This window comes from Vulpes lagopus, chromosome 6 (assembly GCF_018345385.1).
Source record: "Vulpes lagopus strain Blue_001 chromosome 6, ASM1834538v1, whole genome shotgun sequence".
In the NCBI taxonomy this organism is placed as follows: Eukaryota; Metazoa; Chordata; class Mammalia; order Carnivora; family Canidae; genus Vulpes; species Vulpes lagopus.
The window spans coordinates 38,391,697-38,410,331 of NC_054829.1; the positions used below are offsets into that span (position 1 = coordinate 38,391,697).

The following is an 18,635-nucleotide window of genomic DNA, read 5'->3' on the forward strand; positions in this document are numbered from 1 at the left end:
ATGAACACCTGGGACCCACAGGAGAAAGGTCTGAAGCAGCTGGAGTGGTATAGCACTTACAAACCCTAACACTGCCCTACAAAGGCTCCCTCCTAGAACAGAATCCTTCTCAAAGAAGCAACTGTTGAGGTTAAGTCAAAAATTAAACAGGCAAAAAAAGAAAAAAGAGCAAAAGAGAGGAGAGAGAGAGAGAGAAAGAGAGAGAGAGATATATATAGAGAGAGAAAGTAGAAGGGAATAGAATAGAAAAGAAGGAGGAGGAGGGGGGGGAGAAGAAGGAGGAGGAGGAGAAGGGAATAGACTCAGGAAATCTCACTACAGGTTTTTTTTTTTTAAGCCCATATAAACAAGAGAGGGAGATCTGTGAAGGTAGGAAAGCATTCCCAAACCTCACTTCATTTCAAAAGTTAAAAAAAAAAACTAACTTCACTAAAAAATGAGCAACAGAAAAGTATTGAGATAAAATCGCAGACAAAGCTAGGGAAGCTAGCACAGGAGTGGGAAGGAGAGGGAGGAAGATGGGGGTGTAGAAAAAGAGAGAGACATTGGTGTGGGCAATAAAAGTACACCAGAAAGATATGCTCGAAATTTATGACTATTAACTATTTTAAGACAAGCAAAAAGATGTTAATGATACAAAACATAAAATAACAAATATGGATTAGAAAAACTCAGCAGTGAGGTAAAAGAACCCGGAAAAGAATTTGAAATAAAATAAAAGCATTTCAGAAACAAAGACTAAATAGTCAAACACAAAAGCAATTAAACACAATAGATAATGCTTTGACATAGAAGGTAAAAAAAAAAAAGAAAAACTATAAAATCAAATCAATTTGAAACTTTAAGAGATAAAAAGGACTCAAGAGAAAGTGATAGACAGTGAAGATAGCTAAAGATTCAGCATATGGATAATGTGAATCCCTGAAGAAAACCAAAGTAAGGAAACAGAAAAATAGCTAAAAACTTCCAGTTTAAAAAAAGAAAAGAAAGGGGGTACCTGGGTGGCTCAGTTGGTTAAGCATCCGACTCTTGGTTTCAGCTCAGGTCATGGTTTCAGCTCAGGTTATGGCTTCAGGGTCATGGGATTAAGCTCCAGTCGGGCTCTGTACTTAGTGGAGAGTCTACTGGAGATTCTCCTTTTCTCCCCATCTCTGCGCCTCCCCTCACTAGTGCTTGTTCTCTCTTTCTCCTAATTTATTAAATAAAATCTAAAAGAAAGAAAGAAAGAAAGAAAGAAAGAAAGAAAGAAAGAAAGAAAGAAAGAAAGAAAGAAAGAAAGAAAGAAAGAAACTAGGGCTCCTTGAAGAAATAGCTGATCCCATGTCTACAAAGAAAATACAGAAAATGTATGTGGAATATCTTTTATGCCAGGCGGTAAAGAAGCTATCAGAGACCACTAGGATCATGGCAAAAGAAACTAACTTTAAGATGCTCCCATTGGCTAAGTATGAGACAATCTGAGCTTCAATCACGATAATAATTGCAATGGATGGACTCTCATCAAATCTATTTAAGTCTCTCCATTCCTAGTGATATTAAAAAAGGAATTGCTCATCTTTGGGAAATCACAAAGAACCAATTCATTATCTTCAAAATTGGTAAATAAAAGCAAATAAGCATCTATTCTGCACTTTTTTCCTTTTTCTTTAGGTAATTCCTGCACCCAGCATGGGGTTCAAACTCACAACCCAAGATCAAGAGTTGCACACTTTACCGACTGAGCCAACCAGGTGCCATTATTCTGCATTTTCTGTATGACTGGTACCACTGGTAACCAACTAACAGATAAGGGGAAATGTCTACCCAAAAATATTCCAACTAATATATGAAAAAGAAATGATGGAATAAGAATATTGCCATTTTGTAATCATTGATGAATTAATGGATATAGGCATTAATAATAGCTACTGGCATCAGAAAAGTAAGTCAACAAGGATCTTCTGCTTCCTACACAGTCTTGCCAGAGGAACAGAACCCGAGTCCCAATCTTGGATCTAGTTGCTAGTTTACAGAAAATATGGTGGGTGGAGGGCATGTAGGGTTTTATTATAAGCAAATCAGCAGAGTCCAGACCGTGGGACACTTTGGGGATTGGAAGGTTGAAGTATTTCTACAGATAAACTATGGGGAGTGAAAAGGGACAGAGGGAATAGAAAGGAAATATATAAGGAAATCTATAAATTAAAAGAGATTTACACAATTTTTAGGATAGCAAAACCAAACTGGGGATATGCTTTTGGGTGATGGAAATACGGGGGGAAATGCAGGGAGAGGATTACCATAAAGTCAAGATAATGATTTCTTGAAGGGAAGGGGAACATATAGAAGGGGCTTATGATGTAGGTTACAAATTTCTATTTCTTGACCTGGGTGCTAGAAACAAGCAAATTCACCTTATAATAATTTACTGAACCACATGCTATGTAGTTTTTAGTATCTGTGTTTTATTTTACAATAAAAAGGTGAAAAAATACACATAGAGTACCTCCTCTCTCTGATCACCCCTAACATCCCCACAGTCATTGTTTGAGACATTTATTTATACATCAGATACCTGATGTTTGAGAAGTTTATATCTAGCTACCTTTGCTAATCTTAAAGTTTGAAAATACCACTTGGGCATAAAAATCTGTCCAGTTCTCTTGTCTGTAAAATGGCCACAGTCGTATTAATCCAATAAATAGGCTGTGTAACTACGAAGTTAAAAGAAAATCTTTTGGGCAGCCCGGGTGGCTCAGTGGTTTAGTGCTGCCTTCAGCCCAGGGCGTGATCCTGGAGACCCAGGATCGAGTCCCATGTCAGGCTCCCTGCACAGAGCCTACTTCTCCCTCTGCCTGTGTCTCTGCCTCTCTGTGTCTCTCATGAATAGATAAATTTAAAAAAAATTTTAAAAATAAAAGAAAATCTTTCCATCTAAGAGGACAATGAAACTGTGCTGCAAATTATATGCTGAGCAGCTGGCTAAATTCACTCACTATCCAAGTGCCTTGTGTGACTTAAGAGTTTACTTTTTTTTTTTTTTAAGATTTTATTTATTTATTCATAGAGAGACACACACAAAGAGGCAGAGACACAGGCAGAGGGAGAAGCAGGCTCCACACAGGGAGCCCGATGTGGGACTCAATCCCGGGTCTCCAGGATCACACCCTGGGCTGCAGGCAGCGCTAAACCGCTGCACCACTGGGGCTGCCCCAAGAGTTTACTCTTTTCAAAAAATATTTATTTATTTTCAAGAGAGAGGGGGAGAGAGAGAGAATCTCGAGCAAACTCTCTATTGAGCCCAATTTGGAGCTCAATCTCAGGACCCCAAAATCACGACCTGAGCCGAAATCAAGAGCTGGATGCTTAACTAACTGAGCTACCCAGGCACCCCAAGAGTTTGCTTTTTAAATTTTGTGCCTAAGCAAAATCATGACTGTCATTAACCTCTGGAACCACTGGAAAATCATCAGAAAAAAAGTTAAATAAAAAATGCCAATGATTTACATGATCTTGGGACCTCTATTAAAGTACTTTTTTTCTTCACCTACATATCAAACCCAGACTATCAGGGATTTGTTAAACAGGACTTCAGCTTACTAAAAGAAACAAGGATGAGGATTTAGTACTAAAAATTAAGGTCAGTAAGCAAAGCAACAGATCCCACCACAGTGGGAGAAACAGCAATGTAAGGGCTTTGATATGGTTGAAAGGAGGTAGGGAATGAATAAGAGCTGAGAATGACAATATATTCTGAAAAGTTAGGTCAGTGGCTTGGGGCCTTTATCTATTAAATTGATAATTTTATTTTACTTAAATAATTTCAAAAGGACAGTTCTTACCAAGTGGTATACATCATCTAAACAAGTAAATTCATTAAAGCTGATATTAAGTTTTCGAAGTCCTGTTAACTTGGAGAGATCTTTAAGTTTACTCAAGCTGTTTCCATGGAGATTCAGACTCTGAAATAAAATGAAATGTAAATAAAAAAATAAGATTATGTTCTACATCATAGTTATTTAAATAACATTAAGAGAGAGCCAATAAGAAATAAATCTAATGTATGGTTTTAGAAGGTAGAGTTTATAATAGCATTATTGGACCCTGTTCTGGATTGATTTGCTTTTCCACTTGGTCTAAAAATTCTTTTAGAAAACAGGTAAATACATTGTTAAAGTATTTACTGGGGCATGTCTATTTCTCAGGCTAGCCAGCGAACAATGTAGGCCCTGAGGATTTGGGGTATTGATTAGGATACCTCTCAAGAGAGAAGATGGCAAGGCTGTACCTTGACTGCAGGAAACTGTAGGAGGGCACTGGACTAAGGAGCAAAGGGTGAGGATGTGAAAGCAGGAGGACAGATGCTCAAAGGAGGAGGCAGGAAAGTGTTTTCCATAATCAGAGATTGGCCTAGACTTTCCCTGTCCATTTGATCCTGGGCTCAATATGAGTAAGTGTTATTACAGTTTTACATTTGGGGATATCCTGATGATGACATATTTTTCTGTCTTTAGACAAAACCATTGTGAATGATATCAAGTGAAGGTTACATTTATGCATAGTCTACAGCATAAGTAGTGGCACAAGAAAATATATTAATATAATTGACTGCAATATTCACAACAAATGGGTATTATAAGAAAATCAAGTGTCTACCTCCCAACTCTCTTCACTCACCACAACCATCTTATACCTTATTATACTGTGGACATAACATACATTCCTGGCAGGGAGAAACATCTAAATGTCATATAGTTGTCAAAACTTGGTTAAATAAATTGTTAAGAAATTGTAAGATCAATTTACGCAGAGTAGTTTATTCTACAGGTCACATATAGGTAACATCTATGATAGATTCTACAGATACCTTTTGCTTAACATGTCCAAAATGAATTCATCATTTTCCCTATATATATATGTCTGGCAGTCTATTTTTTTGGTCCTGATTAAGTTTCACTGTCCAACAGATATTGTTGACTACTCCCTTTACCTCTTCTCCATATACATTTGATTCTAGAAATGCTTCTCAAACCATTACCACTACAAGTGCCTAGTTTAGACTACTATTTGTCCTTTGGACCACTGCTGTAGTTTCCAATGGATATCTATACATCGGTCTGACAAATCTAACCACAAATTGCCAAAGCTGAGGTCTTTAAAAACACAGAACCTGTTCCTTAAAGAAAATGTAAAGTTTATAATTTGCTTTCAAAAATCCATCCTGTTGTGGTATAACCTCCTACTCTTCTAGCCAGAGCTTCATTTATCTTCCTTGTATTCCAACCTACACCTTTACCCTCCTACCAGCAGTCATCCTATGGTTCCCTGATAACTCTAGGATCTTTCAAACCATGGGCTTCTAGATAGAGTAATTCCTCTGCCTAGAAGATGTAAACAACTAAATTTCTCGTATCCTTTGAAAATCTGCACAAAACTTTTCTCCTTCTGTGGAGCTCTCCCAGCAACCTCAGGCTTTCTATGTTTGTTTACATATCTGTCTCCTTCACTAAAATGATGTCCTTGAGACAGGGAAAATAACTAATTCATTTTGAACTCCCAATACTTACCTCATTGCCTAAAACATAGCCAATGCTCCGTAAATGCTAGATGGATTTATCATTGCAAAAGCCAGACATGCAACCAACAACTCTATTTTTCTTATTCAAGTAAAATTAACATACAGTATTATATTAGTTTCAGGGGTATAATGTAATGATTCAACAATTCTATGGTCAATAGAATTGCTCAATGCTCATCAGAATAAGTATACTCTTAATCTCCTTCACATATTTTACCCATCCCTCCCCACCTCTCACCTTTATTTCTAGATATTTTATTTATTTTTATGGATGTCCTCAAAAAACTCCATCTAGTGGAGAAAGCTGAAAAGAAAATAAGAGGTATGTACCCTGAATTTCTCTTACAGTACTGGCACAAAGGAAGGAGAATAAAGGATGTGATGTCTAAACATTCTTATTGTAATATCAAGCATTCTTACTAAAAGCTCTAGAAGGTTTTTCTGGCTTTTCAGCCATATAGGCAAATTTAAGATGAAAAGTTCTTTCACTCTTATGAGTGTTGATTAAATGAAGGCAGTCAGGCGGAAGTTGTGAGCAAGCCAGAGTATTCTGAAGCTTTATACTCACTGTTTTTTTTTATCTTATAAAAGATAAGTTGGTAAGATTATTTTACCAAAGATAATAAAAAGGATCTATTTTATTTTTTGTTTAACTTTTATTTAATCCCTTTAAATCTATAGAAATATTTGTTGTAGAAGCTCAATCCAATGAAAATTCATTTATTAAACCTTTCATTACTAAAGGTTTATTATCAAAAATAAATTACTAACATATGAAATCCTGACATTATAGTGCAGAGACAATAATTTCCCGATACTGTCAGCTCAAAAATTGTTCCTGCAATCACTATACTGTATAATTATGATACAGATGGTGATATTGTCATCACATTATGAAACTTTCCTTCCTCTCTAATAATAACTAAGGTCAAAACGTAATCTTTTAGGCTTTAAGATTTGGTAGATAATGCTGATATAGTTGGACAAAAGCAATCCCATAAACAACTTGAAAAGAGATGTTTTTTAAATATTTTCAGAAGCAAACTCAAAACTATCCACACGTTATTTTAAAAAATATTTTTGCATTCTTTTTGTTTCACACAGTCGCTTGAAAAAACTGTCATCATAAACAAGCGATCTAGAAATGTCACGTTGGAACAATGTGGTTGACTTTCAAGATCAAAATCATTTCTGAATATTTTTTTATCTGTAGCTCAGTACACACATTAAATAGCATCATGTGAGAATAACTTGTTGGGCAGCCTGGTTTAGCTGCCTTCAGTGGTTTAGCGCCGCCTTCAGTCCAGGGCCTGATCCTGGAGACCTGGGATCGAATCCTATGTCGGGCTCCTTGCATGGAGCCTGCTTCTCCCTCTGCCTGTGTCTCTGCCTTTCTCTCTCTCTCTCTCTCTGTCTCTCATGAATAAATAAAATCCTTAAAAAAAAAGAGAGAGAATAACTTGTCTTCTCAAATATTTTTATCAGCATATCAATCAAATATCAATTTGCTTGCTACTTCTGCAGGTTCAATCAAACCCACTTTCTCTGTAATAAACACTTGCTACAAACATTGAAAAGATACTTTTTTTTTTAATGAGTAGCTGAGGTGTGCCAGGTATTGTGCCAGAGAATGGCAGAGCTGATGCTAGTCTACACAGTGTTTATTAGTAAATTAGAAAATGGATTTCATCTTTTCCTTGAGACACCTTTATTTTTAGCTTTTAGAAAATTGTCCGGATATGCTGATTTTGTTAGTACAAAAATTTTATGAAGAATTATCAGAAAATTGTAGTAAAGATACTCTATGACTTCAAGGGTACCCATTGCATATGGCCCTCTTGTGCAATGCATGCTGCACCACCTTACGTTGTTGCCTTGGTACTGAGGATATACATATTGGAGAGCAGCCATAGCCTCCGCTCCTGTGGAATTTACAGTCTAGTAAGGATACAGAGCATATAACAAAGGAATCTGGCCTTGACTCAGAGGTAGGAGAAAAATCTAATGCTTCAGTATAGACCTAAAATGTGTGTGGGAGTTTACCAAGAAAAGGGGATCAGGGGAGAATATTCTATGCAGAGGACTAGCAAATGCAGTGGCTCTGTGTTGGCTGCAGACAAAATGCACATAAGAAACAGAAAGGAGGCTGAAAACAGAGAGCTAAAGAGAGAGTAATATGAAAAGAGACTGGAAATGTAGGCCAGGGATCAGGGCATGCAAAATCGCATGGGCCATATTAAGGACTTTGATTTTATTTTATTTTTTTTTATTTTTGGTTTTATTTTTAAAACAATGGAAAATCATTTGAGGATTTCAAGTAGGAGTGGTGAGGGATGACAGAGATGTCATGATCAGATTTGTTTTTTGAAAATATTGTTTTAGCTTCAACACGGAGAATGAGTTGGGGGCTCAAAGTGAAAGCAGGACAGGGCCTCTGTTGCACAGTTCTAGGAGGCACTCCCTAACTCCCATATTGAGTTATATTCAATCAGATAATGAATGGCACCCAAAGAATGCATTAATAGAATATAATGTGAATTGCATTTTCTGGAGCTGTGCAATGGTATGATGGTAGATTGCAGAGAGTCCTGTTAGAAGGCCAGGCCAGTAATCTAGGTCAGGGATAATGGTAGTTCAGACAGAATGGTAGCAGATTTGAAATAGATAGATCTGAAAGTCAAGGTATGGAGGTAGGCTTAACATCTCAATAGAATTGCCTCAGTATAAAGTAAGTTGCTTCAACAGTAACTCAAATTCTGTTGATTAATTTTGTAAAGATAAAGCTCTGATAGTCTATGTTGATTAATCCTGGAAACTGATTTGAATCTTATCTGTCTTAATCATTTAAAGAGAGCTTATTTGCTATTCAGGAATAAAATACCTTGTAAACTAGAAGGCTGTCCTCTAAGTCTACGCTGTCCTGTAATGGTAATCACTAGTGACATGTGGCTATAGGGAACTTAAAATGTGATCAGTCTGAAAGTGCTTTAAATGACAAATATATTCCAAACATCAAAGACTTAGTTGAAACTATCCGATTAATGACTCTTCATACTGATGGTATACTGAAATGATAATATTTTAGATATATTGGATTAAAATTAATCTTACCTTTTAATTAAAAAATTTTAACACGGCTAATAGAAAATTTAAAACTACACGTATGGTTCATATTCTATTACTATCAGACAATACTGATCTAGATCCACATAAAAGGAAAGCCCAAGGCATTTTTAACTTTTTTTTTCATTTTTAACTTTTGACAATACTGAGGGCTGGCATCACCAGATAGGTGTTTTATTTTTTTTATTTTAATTTTTAAAATTTTTTTAATTTTTAAAGATTTATTTATTTATTTATTCATGATAGACATAGAGAGAGAGAGAGGCAGAGACACAGGCAGAGGGAGAAGCAGGCTCCATGCCGGGAGCCTGACGCGGGACTCGATCCCAGGACTCCAGGATCGTGCCCTGGGCCAAAGGCAGGCGCCAAACTGCTGAGCCACCCAGGGATCCCCCAGATAGGTGTTTTAATATCTTTAGACTTCATATGATAGGTTATGATTCCGAATTGAAGGTTTCCATCCCCAAATTTTATTCCTTATAATACTCACCACAATATGGCTGTAAATGCTAGTCTTGGCAAGAGAAAGAATTGTTTTATCATCCAAACTAGTAAGTTTTGGTCTGGCCTTGATCCTGGGATCCATTTTTATAACTTCATCATCAAATTTCAAATCCTGGGACAATACTGATCCTTCTGAGTTTTTTTTGCTTTCTTCTAGAATAACATTGTTGAATGAGGAAAATAAAGAGTGAGCCTTGACCTAAAAAATTTATTAAAAATATTGAAAATTTGGTTGCTATCATTTTGAACAAGAAATAGGCTATGTAGCAAAGATAAATTATCTTTTTTTCAATTATATAGTAATACCTATGATGATTAGAATCACATTAGGAAATCCATGAGAGTAGATTAAAATTGTGGACTAAGAATAAATGGATTCATCCTCTCCCACTGAAAATTCCTTAAAACTGGCAAAAGTTAATTTTTAGTTTTTCAGAAATGAGAGGGCACCAACAAAAGACTAGAAATTGTGAGATATAAATGAGAAGGGACTGAATTGAATAGGAGGAGAAATGTAACTTGTAGTCAAAACATATATAGGAGATAATCACTTTGAACAACAGACCCAGAGAAACTTGGTGTTCACAGTGAATAGGTAAAATAGCAGTAGGATGTTCGAGGTAATTAATAGGTAATTAAATAATTATGGTAAGAACTGTAGATGAATGAGCACAAACAACATAAACAGAAATGGCTCTACAAAAAACTAAAAGGTCCATAAGAGAATTTTTTAAAATCCGGGAGAATAAAGCATTTAGAATAGACTGCTATAGGAAAGAATAAACACTTTAGAGTCAAAATGAAAACAATTCACGAAAGAAAGATAATCAATAAATGCTCAGAGAAACCAAAATGGATATGGCAGCAGATCAAATCAGCAAGGTGAGGCTATTATTAAGGAAATCTTCCAGAACAGAGAATTTAAAAATGGAGGTGTGTAAAGTATGAGAGAAAAAAATTTTAAAGTCATGGAAGATCAACTCAGAATGTCCAATGTTTAATCAAGCTTCCAGAGGGCTGAACGCAGGATGCAAGAGAAAAAATAATCAAGCAATTAAGAGAAGAAAACTTCCCAGAAGTGAAGTGAGACCTCAATCTTCAGATGGGAAGAGCTAATGAAGTGGCAAGGAGATGGATGATGGAGCTAAAGTCTCTGCTGACATCAATCACAGCAGAGTCATAACAGCTGGGTCTGCTCACCTCTCAACTTCTTGTTATTTGAATCATTTTGCTTACTATTTGTCTAGGCTGCTGTGTCTTTTTGCTGGAAGCATATTTGATTGAAACAGTCTTACTCATAATAACATTATAAAATATAAATGCCCAGAAGTATACTTAACACTTGTATGACAACTGTAAGAGATGACTTGAGTGAATGGAATCACATCTCATGTTCCTGAATGAGAGGCTTTGACGTTGCAAAACAGTTCACCCCAAATTAAGTTTTAAATTCAACAAAACCTCAACAAAGTCCTAAAAAAGATTTTTAGAACTTAACAAGCTGATTCTCAATTTTATTTGTAAGAGAAAGTGTTCAAGAATAGCTGAGAAAACTTTTTAAAAAATGAGTGGGGGCAGAAGAAGGGAATTTGCTCTATAACATATCAAAGCGTATCATCGAGGTTGTGATAATCAAAACAATATGGTAGGGGTCGAAGATTAGATAAGAGGACCAAAGGAACAGATAGAAGGATCTATAAATAAATCTCTTATTTATGAAAATAATTTTAACAATAAAGATTGTATTTCAAAATAGAGCAAAAAAATGATGCTTGGTCAAGTAGCTATCCATTTTTAAGGAAAAAATTATTTGGTGGGACGCCTGGGTGGCTCAGCGGTTGAGCATCTGCCTCTGGCTCAAGATGATCTGGGATTGAGTGCCGCATTAGGCTCCCTGCATGGAGCCTGCTTCTCCCTCTGCCTCTGTCTCTGTGTCTGTCATGAATAAATAAATAAAATATTTTTAAAATATTATTTGATCCCCCTCTCTTGCAAGATATAAAAGAATTTCCAATGGAAGTTAAAAAAGTTGAAAGCTGTAGAACTAACCTATATTAGTATTGGAAGAAAATAAAGGAGAATATTTACATAAGCCTTCTGAAATGAGACATAACTCTCAGAATCCATAACAGAAAAGATGGACAGATCTGACCTCTTGAAAATGACAAGTAAATTACAAATTAAAATGACAGGTAAGGTTTTTTGCTACAAATAAATTTAAAAGACAAGTGACAGAAAATACTTGCAATGTATATATAAGATAAAGGTTTAACATCCAGAATACATATAATGGTTTTTCCAATCATATGAAGAAGATAGAGTCCAAGAGAAAATGGTCAGGTGATATAGGTGATTTATAAAACTAAATAACCCATAAGCATTTGAAAGAGTAAAGTATCCTTTTCTTGCCCAGCAGAGTGGAAATGTAAAAGATTAATAATATCTTATTTGGGTAAGGATGCAAAGAAATAAACACTGTCACATACTGTTGGAAATTTGTAAAATGGCCAAGCCTTTGTGGGGATCTACCAAAATTTAGTAAGTGTATATACTTTGACTATCCAATCTTTCTACAAATCTATTCTGCAGAGAAACTTCCATTATTTGTATAGAAATGCAGTGATAATAATGTTCACTGAAGCACTGTTTTAAAGAGAGAAAACTGGAACAACCTGTATATTTCATCAACAGAGGAATAGTTAAATGAATCAGAGTATGACTAAGTAGTATGCAGTCACCAAAAGAATAAAGTATACACCTATATGCATTAAAGTGGAAATATGTCCAAAATATATTGTTAAAGGCAAAAAACATCACAAAATATTTAGATCTTGATTCTACTATGTAAAATGGTATTTGTTGTTATATACGTAAATACACAGAAACAGGATTGAAAGCAACCCACAAAGCTATTAGCAGTGGATTTCTTCATGAAAGGGAGTGGTGCTGGGGTTGAAGTGATATCAGATTTTCACATTTACTGTATACTCTTCAATATAGTTTTAATCTTTTTTCAGTGAGACTATAGCTATATATTACTCAGGTAATATATTTGTGCATATATAAATATTTAGGTGTCATAATGATTTGTTTTGAAAATTAAACCCTCCACCAAATAACCATTATATATTTATTTATGTATAACTATATATATAAGTATCAACTTGACATTACATTATTAGACTTCAAATTACTGTTCTGTTCCTATTTAAGGAATTCCAGTTTTAAAAATATATCCATACCACTGTAATATACTCAAATTCAACGATGTATTCTGGCAAAACAAGGTCATGATCAAAGACAAACCACTTGCACTGTCGAATGCTGCAATCACAGTTTCTTTGTCCCATGATGGAATCTAGAGTAAAATCAAAAACAAAATAAGAAAAACACTCTTCAAAATGAAACATAATGTACTTTTTTATTATTACATAGATTAATAACAGTATTTTCCAACTACGGTTATCAAGAGTGTTTTATTTCTTATATTTTCCCACCCTTCCTAGACAGTTTTTTAATTCTAGAAATACTAATCACCCTTTCACTTTGTAGACTAGTAGGGTTTAATTTTATTCATGTCCTTTTCCTTTTCATACTTTTCCATTTTTCAATTCAATGTGTGGGCCATATATTTTTGACAAATGTATTATTTGAAAATCTTTATTGTTAAATGTGGGTAGGTTCTGGGTGCCTGTGTGGCTCAGTTGGTTAAACGTCTGCCTTCAGCTCAGGTCATGATCCTGGATTCCCAAGATTGGGCCCCATATTGGGCTCCCTGCTCAGTGGGGAGTCTGCCTCTCCATCTGCCCCTCACCCTGCTCATGCTCTTTATTGCTTTCTCTCTCAAATAAATAAATGAAATCTTTTTAAAAAGTGGGTGGGGTTTTTATCTTTTGAAATACATATACATGAAATATACAGACTACATGAAATACATAAAACATATACTATATAATATACATAAAATATAATATATGGGAGACATATAATATATAGTATATATGCACAATATATATGAAATATGTTTAACAGTATGTATGGGTCTGTGAATATAAAATAAAAGTTTGCAAAATAAAAACCTGCATATATACAAATGTTACTGCAGTAGGGAACAGAAAAATAGAAGCTTATTAGTAGCTAGCAAAGGATTTTTTAGAAAAGTTTACAGATTTTGTTAGGTAGAGGTTAAACTCTACACATCTGTATTAAATACAAACATTTTATACTCAGAAAAATTAAAGCACATTTATCTTTATGGCACACATACTTAGTATATATTTTCGAGGAACAAACACTGAATTAACCATTGGATAGTTAGCTTGATTGATGGAGTCCTGTTCACGAGCTTGAACACTCTGGCCAAGGAAGACCTTTGTAATGAGGAGGATGCCTAAATATGAATAAAAAAATTTTTAACAAGAATTCATTTTGGTAACTTTCCCATATCACTTTACTTATTGCTCCCAGACTTGACCAGATGTTCTATAAGGGAAGAAATCCTGGCTACCTATTTTGCCATTGTATAGTAAAACAGAAGCTCACTAAATATTTGTTGACCAAATGAAATAATTATGAAAGAGGATTCTTGTGGTTATATCAAGCAAAGCTTTATAGAAAAAGGAGGAAAGAAAATAATAAGCCGGCAATGTTTTTTACTAAGTAATCTAAAGTAAGGAACTTTTTGTTGTTGTTATTTACTGGGTAAAAATTCATCTCTCTATCAGGCACCTACCACATAGCTTAGGTCCTAGGAGGCACTCAATACATGTCTACTGAATGGATAAACATTTCTTTTCCTTTTAGATTCCTAAGGAATCTTTGGATTCACTCAATCCTAAGGATCTCTAGGATTCAGTGAATCCTATAAAGTAACTTGTAATCACTAGACAGAAAACATTTAGATGGCTTTTTTTTTTTTTTACCATGTACAAGTTATAAAATACAAATTAAGAGAACCTAATTATTTTGGGAAATATATTTCAGAAGGAACTAGAAAAGACATCATGAAATGTTTCTTAAGATGGGAATAGAGGAGAATGAGAAAAAAGTAGCAAATGGTTTTTTTCAAATAAGGAGTTCTTTCTAGATTCAATAATCCCTTAATTTTCCGATTAACTGAATGAAAGACTGCAAAACACATGTAGTTCAACATTAATAATCATAGCAGAGCTATTATCTGGGACCTAGAATATTACTCTTGTTGACTTAACCAAATTTCTGACTGCCTAGTCTTTGTAGGTTGAAGAGTGGAGACCAAAGAATAGGTGTCCCTTACTCCCTGACCTGTTTAATTCCCCTTATTATATGTGTGATTATTAAATGTTTGTCAATACCATAAAGGCGCCTGTGTCTAGTTTGCATAGACTGTATCCCTACTACCTACTGAGTGCCTAACGTGCATGCAGTAAGCATTCCATAATATTGGTAGAACTGAAGAATGAACAGTGGGAGGATGAGGCAAGAGGACCTGATGAACTGTTTTTTTCCCCAATATGTGGTTACCGGGGGACTTCTCCCAGACGTCCTGCAAATTGGCTCATATGCTTTTATTTATCTGTATATTCAAGAAAAATAAAGAGTACTGGTCGCTGTGAATAAATTAAAGTACAAAAAGTTTATCTTCTATGATGCAATTTATAAAGTAGACTCTACACTTGTTTGTCTTTAGCCAGTTTTAGATTTACAACCAGGTTTTCTTATCTTCTATTACAATGATTAAAGACAAATAAGGCCTGCCTTCTCAAGTGCTTGGGTATGATGATGACTGCATAATTAGGCCAGGTTCTCTTTTCTCTTTCCTGTGAATTAGGGGTGTGGTGTGTGCCTCTGTGTGTGTGTGTCTGTCTGTGTGTGTGTGTGTGTGTGTGTGTGTGTGACATGCATATATACTGAGTTTATTTTTAGGACACAAGTTAATGAAAAAAGGAGACAGAGAAAGGAGTTAAAATGGCGATGTAGTAGGAGGGCCCTTGTCTCTTGTGTCTCCAGTGAACAAAGGAGACTGTGAAAAGCGCTTGTTCCATATAAATTGGATTAAATATGAGTAACAAACAAGTCCCATCCTATTAAATTGACACTATAATTGTAAATATTTGTTCACAACTTGCTTAAAGCAATAGATCAGAGAGTCATATATTACTACACTGGTAAGTAATAAATAAAATAGTTTATAGAAAATCTTCCTGATTGATAAAAACCAAATATTAAAAATATTATGAAAATAATTAATGAATACTTAGAGCTAAAAAGTTCATAAATACTGTATATTTGTATTACCATGCCTGAAGAGCTCATGCTCAAGGGAGTTCTTCTCATCCTTATACTTTTGCTGTAAAAATTCAATTCTGGGACATTCACACATACTGAGGCTGTTAGCAAGAATAACAGCTTCTTTTCTGAGAGGCACCTATGATTAAAAAACAAAGTCTGAGTATTCTTATAAAATTGACAGTACTTCAGCTTCAATACAGATGGTTTACTGGTTTATGTTTATGAGTCTGGGCGAAGGGAAGTCAGGTTAGATTCGCTGAAAGGAAGCAGATGACCTTCACATGCAATTTTGTTGTGTAAGGCCATTTATATTTTAAATTTACATGCAAAAAAGTTTATGAAAAATGATACAGAATAATATTTGTTCCTGTAAAAGCAGCCAGAGTCAAGATTGACAACACTGTGTGGTGAAGGAGCTGTAGTTTTTAATCTTTTCAACGATCCTCCACTAGTAATCGTTCAAATTACAAAAAGAAAAGCCTGTGTGATATTTTATGAGTGAAGGTTCTAATTTAGATGTGATGTATACATATAGATAAGAGATATATAAATAAAGATTTGGTACAATAGCGGTTTTGGCTTAATAATCTACACTGCTTTCCAGATATATCTCATTGTGCTAATGCATAGAAATCTTAGTTTATGCTGTGACTAAATTTATTTCTTGAAATGTTTTATCAGAAATACAGTACTACAGTAAAATTCACATTGCTTGCTGTGAAAGCAGCTCTGAAAAGCAAATAAAATCTCTATTTTTAGTAGTAGGAAACCTAGAAGTAAGAGAGATTAAACAATCTATCCAAGAACAGAAGTAAAAATTAGCAAACTCATGATTTGAACTCAGGTCTGCATCTCCTTGTCACTATCTCAGAGTTTTGAAATTATTACTAGTTTAATATTAGTAGCCAAATTATCTAAAAATATATGTTTTCTATAAATATTGAATTGCTTATATATCTTTTCTCATTGAAACCTGTTATCCAAAGAGGATTTTTAAAAAAATAGAGGAGGAGGGGCAAGATGGCAGAAGAGTAGGGTCTCCAAATCACGTGTCCCCACCAAATTACCTAGATAAACTTCAAATCATCCTGAAAATCTACGAATTCGGCCTGAGGTTTAAAGAGAGAACAGCTGGAACGCTACAGTGAGAAGAGATCGCGCTTCTATCAAGGTAGGAAGACGGGAAAAAAGAAATAAAGAAACAAAAGGCATCCAAGGGGGAGGGGCCCCGCGAGGAGCCGGGCTAAGGCCGGGGCGAGTGCCCCCAGGGCAGGAGAGCCCCGTCCCGGAGAAGCAGGAGCTGTACCAATCTTCCCGGGCGGAAAGGCACCTGCAGGGAGTTAGAGCAGGACCTCAGGAGGGCGGGGCTGCCCTCAGGCTCCCTGGGACACTAACAGACACCTGTGCTCCGGGGAGAGTGCCCGGAGCTCCCTAAAGGGCTGCAGCGCGCCACGGCTGGACCCGGGAGCAGCTCGGAGTGGCTCGGGCGGTGGCTCTGCCGAGGGGCCTGCGGGGCGGAAGCGGGAATCCAACAGCGCAGGCCCGGGAGCACAGGGCGCCAGGACACAGCCCAGGATCCGGCCTCCCCCCGGGACAGGCAGAGGCCAGGAGGGCCCAGGACAGCAAGGACGCTCCTGCCCCGAGATGAGCAGATCAGCGGCCCGCCCCTGGAGCTGCCAGGCCCTGCAGACTGAGGGCTCAGTAGTTACTTCGGGAGCTGACTCCAGGGCTCCAGAGCTGGCCGCTGCCACTGCGGTTGTTCCTCCTGGGGCCTCACGGGGTAAACAACCCCCACTGAGCCCTGCACCAGACGGGGCAGAGCAGCTCCCCCAAGTGCTAACACCTGAAAAGCAGCACAACAGGCCCCTCCCCCCGAAGACCAGCTAGATGGACCAGTTCCAGGGGAAGTCAAGGGACTTAAAGTATACAGAGTCAGAAGATACTCCCCCGTGGTTTTTTTTTTTTTTTTTTTTTTTTTTGCTTTTTGATTTGTTTGCTTCCCCCACCCCTTTTTTCCCTTTATTTCTTTTTCTTTCTCTTTTTCTTCCTTTTTTTCTCTTTTTCTCTTTTCTTTCCTTCTTTCTCTCCTCTCTTTTTCTCCTTTTCCCAATACAACTTGTTTTTGGCCACTCTGCACTGAGCAAAATGACTAGAAGGAAAACCTCACCTCAAAAAAAAGAATCAGAAACAGTCCTCTCTCCTACAGTTACAAAATCTGGATTACAATTCAATGTCAGAAAGCCAATTCAGAAGCACTATTATACAGCTACTGGTGGCTCTAGAAAAAAGCATAAAGGACTCAAGAGACTTCATGACTGCAGAATTTAGATCCAATCAGGCAGAAATTAAAAATCAATTGAATGAGATGCAATCCAAACTAGAAGTCCTAACGACGAGGGTTAACGAGGTGGAAGAACGAGTGAGTGACATAGAAGACAAGTTGATGGCAAAGAGGGAAACTGAGGAAAAAAGAGACAAAGAATTAAAAGACCATGAAGATAGATTAAGGGAAATAAACGACAGCGTGAGGAAGAAAAACCTACGTTTAATTGGGGTTCCCGAGGGCGCCGAAAGGGCCAGAGGGCCAGAATATGTATTTGAACAAATCCTAGCTAAAAACTTTCCTAATCTGGGAAGGGAAACAGGCATTCAGATCCAGGAAATAGAGAGATCCCCCCCCTAAAATCAATAAAAACCGTTCAACACCTCAACATTTAATAGTGAGCTTGCAAATTCCAAAGATAAAGAGAAGATCCTTAAAGCAGCAAGAGACAAGAAATCCCTGACTTTTATGGGGAGGAGTATTAGGGTAACAGCAGACCTCTCCACAGAGACCTGGCAGGCCAGAAAGGGCTGGCAGGATATATTCAGGGTCCTAAATGAGAAAAACATGCAACCAAGAATACTTTATCCAGCAAGGCTCTCATTCAAAATGGAAGGAGAGATAAAGAGCTTCCAAGACAGGCAGGAACTGAAAGAATATGTGACCTCCAAACCAGCTCTGCAAGAAATTTTAAGGGGGACTCTTAAAATTCCCCTTTAAGAAGAAGTCCAGTGGAACAATCCACAAAAACAAGGACTGAATAGATATCATGATGACACTAAACTCATACCTTTCAATAGTAACTCTGAATGTGAACGGGCTTAATGACCCCATCAAAAGGCGCAGGGTTTCAGACTG

At 36.5% G+C, this 18,635-nt stretch overlaps 1 protein-coding gene across 13 annotated transcripts in view; it reads right to left on the reverse strand.

Moving 5' to 3' along the window:
• LRRC9 (leucine rich repeat containing 9) overlaps positions 1 to 18,635 on the reverse strand; it is a 125,749-nt gene that overhangs the window by 61,631 nt on the left and 45,483 nt on the right. For all 13 annotated transcript variants that reach the window (XM_041760099.1, XM_041760109.1, XM_041760102.1 and 10 more), the window contains 5 exons: positions 15,461 to 15,590; positions 13,452 to 13,574; positions 12,427 to 12,542; positions 9,171 to 9,383; positions 3,822 to 3,941 (listed from right to left, as the gene is read on the reverse strand). In XM_041760099.1, the coding sequence (XP_041616033.1) occupies positions 3,822 to 3,941; positions 9,171 to 9,383; positions 12,427 to 12,542; positions 13,452 to 13,574; positions 15,461 to 15,590 (702 nt within the window). The remainder of the gene's footprint in view (positions 1 to 3,821; positions 3,942 to 9,170; positions 9,384 to 12,426; positions 12,543 to 13,451; positions 13,575 to 15,460; positions 15,591 to 18,635) is intronic.